We start from the raw sequence: 13,625 nt of genomic DNA on the forward strand, positions 1-13,625 counted from the left end.
GGCAGCCACAGGTGAAAAAACTCATCCTTGGGTGTTTGACTAATACCTTTTTTTTCTCCACTGAAAGCCGGTCCCCAAGTGATTTGATATCCATGCCCCAGAATGTGTTGTTGATGGAAATACACAACATGCAGCTAGGAGTGGGGGGAGGAGGTTGTTATGGAGGATAAATCAACTCAAAGCAAACAATGAAATCCAGTTAATGTCAGTGGGTTACGTTTCAGAATGGCACCATCACTCCCTTGTGTCTTCGACAGCCAAAGGGTCTTCTCCCTGCCCCACCAACCCCAACCCCAATGTAGATGGTGGTCAGCTCTAGGTGCTGAAATGAGGCTGAGTGGTGAAGAAAAAGACAACAGAAGACAGGTGATGCTGCAATGAACATTTATAATGACTTTTTTGTTTTTTTTTAATAAAAAAAGAAGAATGAGTTAATTTTATATTAGCACTAAAATGCCAACTTCACTGGGATTGCACGTCAAAAAAAAAACAACACAATTTTTACTTTTACAAACACAAACGCTACAGCAACATTGAAATATTCATAACTCCTCTTATTTTTTAAAAGTTAATGAATTGTGTCAAAAAACAATAATTTTTTTTTCCAGTCATTCCCTTTTTTGTTTATTAATATTATATAATATGTTAAAATAAATAAATTCACGTGTTTCAGAGATGAAACCAGGAATGGGGCCAGTAGCATAAAATAATTTTAAATGAATCTGAAGTTTGAAACCAGCAGTCTCTGATGAAGTAATAAATAATTTTAAACCAAAGTAAGTCGGTTTATGAAAAAGCCGTTTCTGAACAATTTTGTCAACACATGTTTTCATTGACATTACAGTTCCTTGACGTTTTGGCACCTCTTTATAAGTCCCGGGGTAGTGTGCATTAAACACTAGTGAAACAAAAAAGTAGTCTGCTAAACAACTGGCAATACACAATTGTGTTGTTGGGTACATTTTCATAGAAATTATCGATTTCTAGATCTTTTGTCTTATACAACATGATAGAGAGGCTGACCACACCCTTTTGGAATGTTAAAAGCCAAACCCCATCAGTGAGAGGTGGGGCTATCTTATAACCACACCCATAAAGGGTGTGGCCATCATTAGCCCATCATCTTTTTGGAGTCCCTTATTGCATTTATAAACATGCTTTAAAACTGTATTAGCAGAAACTGGGACCCACTGATTTTTTTAAACATTGTACTAAAATAAATTACATGTACACTTGCATGTACTTCAGATCAGATCATCTCATACCTGTTTCACTGCTAGCCCCATTCCGTTAAACACAAAATGAGTTCCTTTTACAGCTGAACAAAATATTTACAATGAAGAAAATGAAAAAGGTGGAGGCAAGAGTTTGATTTTTTTTTTTTTTACATCTCTTTTGTGAGAATTGTCCCAATGGCGAGTGTAAGGGGGAGTGGTTGGGTGTGAGGTGTAGGGGGAAAAATTAACAAATTAAATTGCACAGTCTCACAGAAGAAGAAGAAGAAAAAGAAGAAGATTTTGACATGGAATGGAGATTACAAATCCAAAATAGGGGGTTTGATGAACACAGAAGGGGAGGTCAAAAAAGTTCATGAAAGGTGAAAAAGTTCAAAGTTCAAAAGACCAGCTGACGAGATGGCTGCTCTCGTCTGGCGAAAAAAAAATCCTCACCAATTTTATTAAGTTATTTAATTTTTTTCAAATTATTTTGCAATGGAGAAACTTTTGAGTGAAGTCCTGGGTACTGAAGAGAGAATGGAATTTAGAAAAAGCAGCGTGAGGTAGCCAGCATTTGTGTATTAATCCAAGCCTGCTTTTCTGTATGCTGAGGAGTCATGGTTTAATATTGTGTTATGAACAGCATGCTGGCTTCATGGGTGCGACCTACGGATGTCCAACATACAAGAAAACTCAAAAAAGTTTGGAATGGTACAGTTTTGTTTGGCACTCGAGGGGAGAAAGGAAGGATTTAGGAGGTGGGAGGTTGGAGGTGGGAGGAGGGGAGTGGGGGAGTAAACAAGATACACATGAATGACATTTAGTTATATTGGTCTAAGGTTAAAAAAGAGTAGTCAAAATAAAAATAGTGATATGACAATGTAGCCTAACATTGCTGGTGGCATAATGGGAACTCAAAATACCCCACTTCCCTCCTAAACTAAATAAGCATCATTACCCATACCCTTGACCACTGTGCCACACTATAACCCTGCTATTTAATACGTTTTTAAAAGCTTCGGCAAATTCAGAAAAGCCAACCATTTTTAGTGCATCTGCAACACCGCGACGTAGACCAAGTCTCTCACACAAGCGTCTTACCTCTGCTACCATTTGGTATTTTAAACAGTAGTCAGAAACAGCCTATCATGTGCATCTAGTCTAGTGATCTGAAAATCGCTTTTCTCTCCCTTGTTGTTTTCTTTTTAAATAAAAGAGCCCCCCATATTTGGCACCCCCACCTTAAAAACAGTGCCAGCACAAGTTAATCTTACATTACGACATAGTCAGTTGAAATACCTTTGGGAGGCTCGCTGTGCTAGGCCACAAACAAGCTGCTGTTGAAACACATGCTTATAATACAATCACAGAGCTAAACACTCTTTGTGGTTTGTTTCTGTTTTTTGTACAAAAAACTCCCATTGTGCAAGCATGTCTATTATTATTATTATTATTATTATTATTATTATTATTATTAGTTTATTTAGCAGACGCCTTTATCCAAGGCGACTTACAGAGACTAGGGTGTGTAAACTGTGCATCAGCTGCAGAGTCACTTACAACAACGTCTCACCCGAAAGATGGAGCACAAGGAGCTTAAATAACTTGCTCAGGGTCACACAGTGAGTCAGTGAGTGAGCCGGGGACCTCCTGGTTACAAGCCCTTTTCTTTAACCACTGGACCACGCAAGCCGTTTAGGTGGTATGTAATATCAATGATATGATAGGAGTGCAGTTTTCCCTTTGGTTTTTCTATCAAAATTATAATTCCAAAAGGGCGTTTAGTGCTATAAGCCATGGAACTATAATAATAATATTAATAATAATAATAATAATAATAATAATAATAATAATAATAATAATAATAATAATAATCTGTAAAGTGCACATTCACAGCACATTAGGGGAGGTCGGTGGGGAGTGAGGCCGGGAGCTCTTTTTAGTTCTCAGGCCTACCCTATATTTTGCAGCAGGTAGGTAAGTGTCTCTAGCCCCGGTATGCCGCGGCTGTCCCTTGTCCTTATAATTTAGTCACAGTCAAGCCTAACCCATTTTCTTTTTTTTTTTTTTTTTTGTTAATTTATTTTGTTGTAATGTTAAATCAGCTACTGCCTTTTCCCATGATTGGCCTTTTTTGAGGAAATGATCCAAGCATTAAAATATAAAAAGTGCTTGACCGCAGTTGGCATGCAAAGATATGTCTTCGAAAAAGAAATAGACACGGATTCCTCCACTGGAGATCATCAATACAAACATGCATTAAAGAGAGAACTCCACGAAATACATTTTCTCAACTATAAAAAGCTGTGGCAAGAACACTAATAACTTATTCAACAATACACATGCCTCGACTACATACAGGGGATTAAAACGAGCAGCAATCCATTTTTGTTTCCAATGCATATCTTTTTAACACGTATCCATTTTACCCGACAGATACACTGTTCATTCTTTTAATTAATGTTTTTTTTGTTTTTTTTATTATTATTATTATTATAATTTTTTTTTTTAACAAATACAACCCTATTAAATAGCTGCATTTTTTTTTCTATCCAATTTAAATGATACATATTGTTCGTTTGGCACTTTTCACTTTTTTTTTTTGTTTCGCAGAAGCTGCAGAGATCGGTTATTTTGGCACAAATTTTATTATCATTATTAATATCACATTTTTTTTTAAAAGGTATATTTCTTACAACTAGTCCTTCTTTCTGTTTAATGCAAGCCAGATATGTCAATATAGCACAAAATAGCAGCATTTCTATAACTTAGAAAATAGCAAGTTTGTAAACCTATCCAGCATCTAACTACTCCACTAGCTACCACAACATGTAGAATTAAAGGCACCCAGTGCAGCATGCCACTATATTGCTTCCGATATTCTTCACATTTTTGTTGTTCCCCTACAAAAAGATGCTCTAACAAAAAGCAGGGTAGCCTATTGCCCCCATTTAAATATATATTCCAGTCCTAGACTAAAATAAATTCTCAACAGATCTTAAATCCAGCTCTATTACACCCTTTTGTAAACTAGATTCTATCACCATGTGAGTTGCGTCTGTGGACTGTGTTGCATTTTTCCCTTTCACATCTGCTTTAGGAAGTCTTACGCTACTGCATTCTGTAATTCCTTGGGTCCTGTTCTCGAATTTCTCATTTATTTCAGTTCAAATCCTTGGCTGTGTTGTTTTTTTTTTATATATATCAATTCACTCTTTTGGTCTAGTTCCAACTGAGAGGAAAGGACCGCTGTGTGTCATGCGATGTGTAGGAGGGACTGATGAGGCTGTGATACCAGCGATTCATGGTCTTTCACCCTTCCCTAAAACTTAATATAACCAGCTCTGAAACAACATCGACTTTATCTCTGGTCCACCTAGGGCAGGGATGTCTAATCCTGGTCCTGGGGGGCCGGTGTCCCTCCTGGTTTTTGTTCCAACTGTACCCTAAATTAATTAATTGGACCAATTAAGTGCTTATTAGAAGCTTAATTGGCCCAATTAATTAATTGGAACAAAAACCAGGAGGGACAACAGCCCTCCAGGACCAGGATTGGAGACCCCTGCTCTAGGAGCTTTAAACCACAAGCCGAAAATAAAGATTCCAAAATATGCATCCAATCACAGCTGTCTCTCAGATTAAACTACACCCTTGTCTCTCCCCTGGTTCTTTTCCTCTGAATGGAACTAATCAGCAAGCTTCATCTGAAAAAGCGCAGTAGTAAATTGCTTCCCCTGTGGTGTGTGTTTTAAAACTTTCCAGCTTAGTTTATTGCGCGTTCCCTAAATGTTTAAATTAAATGTTTTTTTTTTGTGGTTTTTTTAAATAATTATTTTTTTGTTGTATGTTCTTCTAGAAAACTTTGCTACTACAGCAGTGTACATGTTCATTTGCTTTGTAGACCCACTTTTAAGTGGATCTTATCAGTGCTGGTTGATGTAGCAGTAGGGAAGGATATAAACGCTGCACAGTACACCTGTGAAGCTTCCTGGCAGGGGTGTTCAATCCAGGTCCTGGAGGCTTATTCCACTCCAGGTTTAACAGGTAAAACAATGAATTACTTCAGGGTCTGGATGGAGGTTTAATCCTGCCCTTATAGCCTAGCGGTAAGTGCTTTTGCCTGTAGTGCCAAAGGTTGCAAGTTCGCATCCTGCACTCTCTTTCAAAGTTTTAAATAGATTTTTGACATGTGTGTGTGTATGTATGTATGTATGTATGTGTGTGTATATATATATATATATATATATATATATATATATATATATATATATATATATATATATATATATTTATTAACTCTGGAGTTGAGAACTGCAAAAAAAAATTTCTTCTTTTTTTTTTTGGTATTTGAGTCTCGTGATGACTTGAATAGTATATCTTTGTTTCCAACGGACCCCAAATCAAACAGTCCTGGGGAGAAAAAGAGGACAGACTTAATCCCTCACCTAATAAATGGGTGCCACACTTTCACATTTTGAAATTACACTCTGTGTTCGTGATTCAGAATGGAGTGCAGTGGGGTGGGGGCGGATGAGAAGTGGGGTGCAGGAGAGATAATGATATTAAATGAAGTCGAAAGAAGCCTTTTTTTACTGAGAAGAGCAGAAACACTTAGCATTTATATTGGCAGACAGCTTGACTGGCTAGGAGACCCCACTAGACCATATCTGTGGGCAGATATGCAGCAGCCAACATCATTTTTCAGTCACCAATTCTGTAGGTCCCTGACGTAAATGACGACCGTGTTCAAATCTAAAGAGTTATCTCCCTGCCGTCTTACAATCAGTTTTTCCTCTCTTGACACCCCCTCTCAGCTGCTCTCCAGACTTCATTACTGTAGAATGAGGATAAAACATGTTGAAATGTCGTGATGGGGTCACGCCAAGGCAGGAAAACTCAAATGCCGTAGGGTCATGTTATTTGTTTAGCCCGTGACGTTGTCTGTGTGAAATCAAATGCCTAGTGACTTTTTTCTTTAGTACGCATTCAATTCTAAAACGCAGCTGCCCAGGAAAAGCAACTAACCTTGGGTTCTATTTCAAGTCCATTGCTTTTTTCTATGCTTAAATCCGTTTTTTTAAAATTACAAATGACTTTGCAATGCTTTTATCACAGCATGGGCAGGTAAACTAGAAGGGTCAGTACCCTATATAAAACGAGTCTTGCAGTTTCCAGTACTTGTGTCCTAGTAACATTAACTTCAGTTCTGGCAGGTAAGCAGTCACCTATATTTGTATAATATTTCTATATAAAATCCAGTGTGTCGACTAATAGAACTAGGGGCAATGGGGGGGGGTATGTCATTTTAACTGGTGATCTGAACTTTAACAATGTGGTTTGGAACCAGACCCAGTATGAAATCCCAGTATAGAATCCTCAATGGACCAAGCATTTCCCTTTTTCACTATTAAATATATATGTGTGTTTGTGCATAGATATAAATATATAGAAATTATTTCCCCCCCTCTAAACATATGCAAGTTTAAGGTGTAAGCAGCACAGCTTTGATAAGTGTAAGAGAACAGATAAGCTCCATAGTTATCTGACACTATAAAGGGTATTGCATGTACAACTCCCTTAATCCATTTGACCACACCAGAAGAACCAAGAATACTCCTCGAATTCAACCTAGCAAATGCCAACTCTTACGTTTTTTTATTTTTTTTAAAAAAAGGAATACATTGAACCCCAATAAATAATTTTTGTATACATTCAACCTGAAATATTGGATTTGGAAACTAAAATTGAAATAATGTTTGTATGCAGGGGTAGAATAATAATACCGATAAATTATAATAATGATAATAATATTAATAAACATTCCCCGACAAAATGCACGTTTTCGGAAAATGCGTAAGCCAGATGTTCAGCCAATGCTTTCCAATGGTCTCTTTGAGTTTTAGTTAAAATGATCTGCAATAAATGATAGCTCAAAGTAGCGTGTACAACATTTTAATTAGGAACTTGGGAACTTAATTCCTGGTCTGTTGAGGATTAGAACTACTGGCATAAGTTAATGGCATTTACCCACCCAACAGGTTGAAACAGCGGGTGGAAAATGGAGGAATATCCTTCTTTCTCTAATTGTTTGCCGTCTTTACGGACTCACAAGGGAAAGGGAAAGGGAAAGGGAAAGGGAAGGGGGGGGGGGGGGGGGTAATAGGGGGGCAGAGCTGGAGCCAATAAAATGCAAGCTGCAGCGATAAGGAAGCGTGGGTAATTTCTCTGGGGATAGAAAAACCCTGCGGGGCTGAATACAGCGGCACATTAACGTTCAAGACCAAAAAAAAAAAAAAAAAATCCTGTCAGATTCTGGGATTTCCACAAAAAAAAAATACCAACTAACAAAGTAACAAACCCATATTTACATATCACACATTTGTTCCGCTTGCTTTTGCCGTCGTAGTCGTGTTTTGTCTCCTTGAATACTGAAACGCGAAACCAACTCAACGCTGGAAGATGCCGATTTCGATTTGAGGAATTCCCCAGCCCCCCCCCCTCGTTTTGGCTCTAGCCCACTTTCTGGGGGTTGGTGGCGCGCACGCCCTGCTCGTAAGTGATCCGCTGGCTGATGAGATACTGCGCGGCCTGGGTGGCGGCCGGAGAACCGGTGATGGTGACTTTACGGTTCCTGGTGCCGGGGATAAACTCCCCCTTTTTGGAGATCTGGATGCGTGCTCCCGTCAGCTCCTGATACTCCACTAGCGTCTTCCCTCCTTTCCCGAGGATGGCTCCCACTAGGTTTTCCGGCACGGCAATCTCCACCACGTCTTTGGCTCCTTCTGCTAGCTTCTCCGTTGCCAGGAAGGAGCTCGCCATCAGGGGAGAGGCGGCGCTCAGGTAGCCGTTGGTGGCTCCCGTCGCGGCAGCCAGGGATCCCAGGGTGAAGCCTCCTAAGTGGCCGGTGTGGTGGCCGATGCTGGTTGAAGCGTCGCTGGCGTAGGAGGCCAGCAGGTTCGCAGCGGCCGCCGCGGCAGGGTTAGCACTTGCCGCTACTGCCGCCAGGACTCCGGAAGCGGCCGCCGGGTTCAGCCCCAGCCCCAGGGAGTTGGTGTTGTAGCCGTAGCTGGCCAGGGTGTTGAGGGCCGAAGTGATGGTCAGGAGGTCGTTCCCGGAGAAGCTGGACATGGTCGTAGGGAAAGTGCCCACTCCCGCCAGGCTGGCCTGCCCCAGGAGACTGGAGGCCGTAGCAGCCGCCGCCGCAGCCGCGGAGGGAAGGACCTCGGCGGAGTTGGCGTACGGGGAGCCCGTTGGGTTGGAGTTGGCCACGGGGCCGGAGATGTTGGAGTAGCTGATGTTCAGGCAGCTGCTGCTCTGCGGGTCCTCCTGGATCTTCTGAACGATGATCTCCACGGCCTTGCGGTTCTGCTCGGGCTCCCCGCTGATGGTCACCACGCGCTCCTGCAGGTTGATGCCCTCGGGCTTCTGAGAAAGCTGCACCCAGGCGCCGGACTGCTCCATGATGGCCTTGACGGTGGCACCGCCCTTTCCTATGATCAGGCCCGCTGTGCTGTTGGGGACGATCAGCTTCGCCTGGGGAGGGGAGAAAAGGAAGGGGAAATGGGAAAAAAAAACATTTAGGTTCTGTTTAAAACAGGTTAAAGGATGGGCTTTATTTCATATGACAGTTTCGACTGAAAGTCTTTGAAAGAAAAAAAGGTTGTTTTTAATTCACACCGCCCTGTTTTGTCTCTCTATGTAAGTGCAGAGAGGGCAGGCGGAGTTCAAAGGACACACTGTCACATGACTTGAATGGGACGAGGAAGGCTGTTCGGTCCTGGCACTCCAGACAAGCTCAGAAGCAAGCTGGAAGCTAAGAGAAGACAAATTTAGAGAAAAATGATAACTCAATATGGGAGCAACAGAACCCAGGACCACCCCGACTGCAAACACCATGAAGAGGAAAGGAAATCACAACTGAAGCTCTCTTCAACTCAGACTGTCGTGCTAAATCTGGAATGCTGTCTAGCTAATTCAAGGCGTAGCATAGTGTCTACAATTATGTTCCTACAGTCAATGCAATTATTTTTTTGCAAAAGGTTCGCGCCCCAATTTTTAACCGTTTTCTTTACCACAAATACATTTAAAAGGGAATTGAAAACAAAGGAATGCATTAATCTTTAAAGTGATATTGTCCTGTCCCCTTTATCAGCAGGCCAGGTGGTCATGGGCTACCATTAAAAAGGACTTAAAATAGACCCATTTACCCCTTTGTCTCACCCAGCTGCCTGACTACTGATTCCCTCCAGAGGTTACTTCTAATTTTATAGCCAGCCAACTGCTTTAAAAACCCAGCTGAAACTGGAAATATAATCAGGGCAGATGCATCTGTATAAAAACACAGGCGTCTACTGTGGTTCAAAACAGGTGCATTTCCACATTACAAAGAGAAAGAAAAAGAGAGAGCAGTTTTGAATTCAGACCGGGTTGAGAATCACTAGATAATACAAAGGGGCTCGCCATGAAAGCATCAGTTCCCATGGGGTCAGCGTTGCCGTGGAGATGCAGCCGCAGCATTCACGAGGGACTGAAAGAGACCAGGAGCAGATCTTGGGGGGGGGGGGGGGGGGGGAGGGGGGGGGTTTAGAGAGACAAAGTGAAACAGGGAAACTAATCTTCAGTTGCAATCCCAGTACCATTCCAAAACCCTATTTGTAGTTTATCGTTGCAATTGGTTTGTTATGATCTGATTTTTTGAGGGGTCTACCAATTTCAGCGTCATACTATCCCATCCCATTAAAAAATACTATTGTCCAAAAACGCAACAGTTTCCTATAGCGCAGTACGTACTATAGAATATTATCGGAAACTATAGGGTTTTTGTACAGTGCTGTCATATTTTTTAAACATAGGACAAGGCAGCTAAAATAGAGTGGTAAGTCAAACCAATAGTATCTCAACCAATCTACTGTAGTGCCGAAACAACACCACCACCATCAGTATTATAAACAGCTCAGCTGCAGTTCCGAGTTTTACACCGAATTATCGTTTCGGGTCGTCCCACTAACCGCATTTAGTTTAAACTACAGGACAAGGTACAGAGCTACGGTTAAAAATGCTGACTCTTGTATGAAAAACTGACAGATTTAATGTTAAGGATTTGTCCAAATGTATCTTGTAAATATATGTCACCCTGTGCATAGAACACATGCCAAAAACAATCTTTGTTTTGTAGCCTTTGTATAGGGCGTCTCTTATTTTAACAGCACAGTTTGGGAAGCCTTTCTAATGTTACCATTGGTGTCGCTGCATATAAGCTAAGTGATAAACACGGTCGAATGTGCTAAAATAGGAAATGAGTAAGAAGTGTTTTAATAAGATACGCATTTCAGCTGTGTTTGCAACTAATCTTCCCGATTGAAAGCTTTGCAGGCAGCTGCCCGGCATGGAATCATGCTGAACTGTTTCTGAGAGCTGACGTATTCTCAAGGAGAAAATGCACAGGAAGATGCTGTCTCATCAGCTTGAGGGCACTGAGTCCTTGAAGAACAGAGGTTTTGCATCACCCTATAGAATTAACAAATGTTGCTTCATAAAGTCGAATGAAACTTGCTGAATAATGTTACGTTACATATTGAATTACATACCACATTAAATACTGTGCTACTATTATGGCTTCTGGTAGACTTGTGCGATATCTTTTTATAGTTTATTTGATTAAATAAAATATCTAAATTATGTTCATATAGTTATTTTTTTTTTAATTATGTCTCAATCCTAAAGTTCTAGGTGATGTAAGACTTTTGGCCGTAGCTGTACAGATGTGTGTGTTTGATGGGGTGAAAAACCCTCATTTGTAAATAGTATTTATTTTTCAGTTTGTTAGTTCTGTTTTGGACTCCAGGGAGAGGCTAGCTACCTGTGTGCTCTCCTACTTTGCTACATAGAGATATTTTGTGAGGAGACTGTTGCAGTGGGCAATTTTTGTATCTTTTATTATAAAATAAATATTTTCTCACAGTGAGCAGACTTGAGGATGTCTTTTAAGAAGTCATTTTTGCTGAATCTAAACACAAATAGCGAATTGTACTGAACACGCATATAATAGGATATTAAGACAGGTAAAAATGATATTTGTATTAAGATTACTGGCGAATAACTCACAAGAACCTCTGTGACATAACTGTCGTTTAATCTTTTAAAAAACAAAATCACCAACCACTGTACGACTTAATGAGTAGCAACAGCTGTTGGCTCTAGTTTCAGGCTCCAAATCAGAAGAAGAAGAAAAAAAAAACAGAGTAAACAATGAATTACTTTGCCATTCCCTCCTCTAGAGATAGCATCAGTCTCTGTCACGGTTGGTTCTTATCGTGCCGCACACTCAACACAACTCTGGGCTTTGTTTGCCACCGAGCTGGCTTCAGTCCAAAAATACAGCCCCTGGCTCCAAAGTGACCCCCTGAGGCCTACTGTATTGGCAGCGCTGGTGATACTAAATATAGCCGGGTCACTCGTAAAGCAGGGTGGGGTGGCTCAAAATGCAGTGGCTTGAAACAAAGTGCCATTGTTGTTTTGGAGCGTGCTCTATCCTTTTGTAGGGTATATTTATACAGGGGAAGTCTTGTCTCTCAGAAAGCCACTAAACTCAAAACTGGCATCTCAAAGATAAAGGCAATGTTTTTTTTTTTTTGTTTTGCATTGTTTAAAAGGAAGGTATATATAAATACCTGGATTCAGCATTGCCCTGCCATATTCTGCTGGTACACTCTGAGTCCATTGATCACTCTGGAAGGCTAAATGAATGTCGCAGATCGATTGGATGAATCCACCCAAAAATACCCCGATAGCGACGTCTGCTTTCAAGACGTAAATGCATCCGTCCACCATGCCAGAATTGTGTTTTACATGAAGTGAAATTGACTGTGTAAAGACCCCTAATAAAATGTGCATTGATCAGTTTCTATCAGTACCGTTCAGTTGGCAGCAGCCTGTGTAAATGCCACTTGCCAGTGATCCAGTCTTTATATAGAGGCTGAGTTTACTGTATCTATATCGTCTGCAAGTTACCCTGATGCTTGGAAGTTTTCCCTCTTGTCAGACAATACATTTCCAGGATTGCTTCCCTTAGCTATCTTCAAATTAGATCAATACCTGGTGCAGTGGGCAAGGTGACTTCCAGATAACAAATGGATGAGACTGTAAAAATAAAATTAAAAAAACAGCGTAAACCATTAAGCCCACTGCTAGCCCCTAGGGAAGGAGGGGAGGAGGGTTTTTTTTTCAATTTTAGACGTTCCATCAATTTTCCTGAGGTCACTTGTTATTTACGAGGCACTGCAGCCCGTGTTCCATTTTCAGCCTGGCCTTATTGATTAGTTTCTGTTTTAAGCGCATGAGTTTAAAATGGGACCTGCTATTGGAAATTGGGAAGGCAGGTTAATTAAAAAGCTAATCCTCAGCAGTGCTGTGCAAGGGGCGAGATGGAAACTGGCAGTCAACATTATAATTAGGGCTTGAATTTGTCCATTTGTATTATATATCAAAATATATATGCAAAATAAACACCACTCAAATACATGCACAGGCGTACTGTACCAACTGCGCAATGCAAACATGATGATCGGACCATCACAATGCCTTTCATACTGCCGGCACTCTGCAAACAATGTTTAATAAAATTTTAAACTGCAATTATATTGGAAAAACTTTAGACATGACATAAGGGCGAATGTATACACAGTTGCATACCTTGTTGTAAATGCAAAGATGTAATTAAGGCGAACGGTTCTGAATATACAACTTTCATTAGACAAACCAATCAAGTGGAACTTATCAATTCTGGCAAAACACAGTTGTGAAATTCAAAATGGTAATGAGCTGGAATTTATTTATTTATTTTTTTATGTCTACTTGCGTCAATGCGTTGATGATCTTCCAGGGAAATATCATTTATCGTATATTTCCAGAGTCGTTTCCATAGAAACAAAAATCCAATTACAATATAAAAGATATGAAGAATATTTAAATGTGGCCTTCAAGGAAAAAAAAAAGATAAAAGAAAAATTTGAATTGTCAGCCGGTTTAAGAAATGTAAGAGGTAGCACTGTTTATTCTCACACACATTTGTTATCAACAAAACGTACAACAGAACCCCCCCACGACACCTCCTGGGGTTCACAGTTCAACCAAAATGAAGCCAGCCAGATTCCCTTTACATTTATGAACCACTTCCTGTCGCAACCGGGAACAACAGGATGTGGGAAGCAGGTGTTCTGAGCTGAGGGTCAAAGGTCGTAGGAAGCAAGCGATTAATGTACTATTCAAACAGGAAGCACAGAAGACTGAGGAGAAAACAGTGTTGGGGGACGGGGGAACGGAGGGACAGAAGAGTTCTGATTTAGTAAAAAACGACCCTAATTAACTCCAGACAAACACTAACTGCTCCAGGAATTGAAGTCACTCGAT

General features: G+C 40.5%; 1 protein-coding gene across 1 annotated transcript in view; it reads right to left on the reverse strand.

Annotated features, from left to right (window-relative positions):
• Positions 1–369: 369 nt before the first annotated feature.
• The window catches only part of LOC117414884 (RNA-binding protein Nova-1-like), a 37,318-nt gene continuing 24,062 nt past the window's right edge, over positions 370–13,625 (reverse strand). The window contains exon 4 of the mRNA XM_034024724.3: positions 370–8,750. Within this exon, the coding sequence (XP_033880615.1) occupies positions 7,728–8,750 (1,023 nt within the window). The 3' untranslated portion in view covers positions 370–7,727. The remainder of the gene's footprint in view (positions 8,751–13,625) is intronic.

This window comes from Acipenser ruthenus, chromosome 7 (assembly GCF_902713425.1).
Source record: "Acipenser ruthenus chromosome 7, fAciRut3.2 maternal haplotype, whole genome shotgun sequence".
Taxonomy (NCBI): domain Eukaryota; kingdom Metazoa; phylum Chordata; class Actinopteri; order Acipenseriformes; family Acipenseridae; genus Acipenser; species Acipenser ruthenus.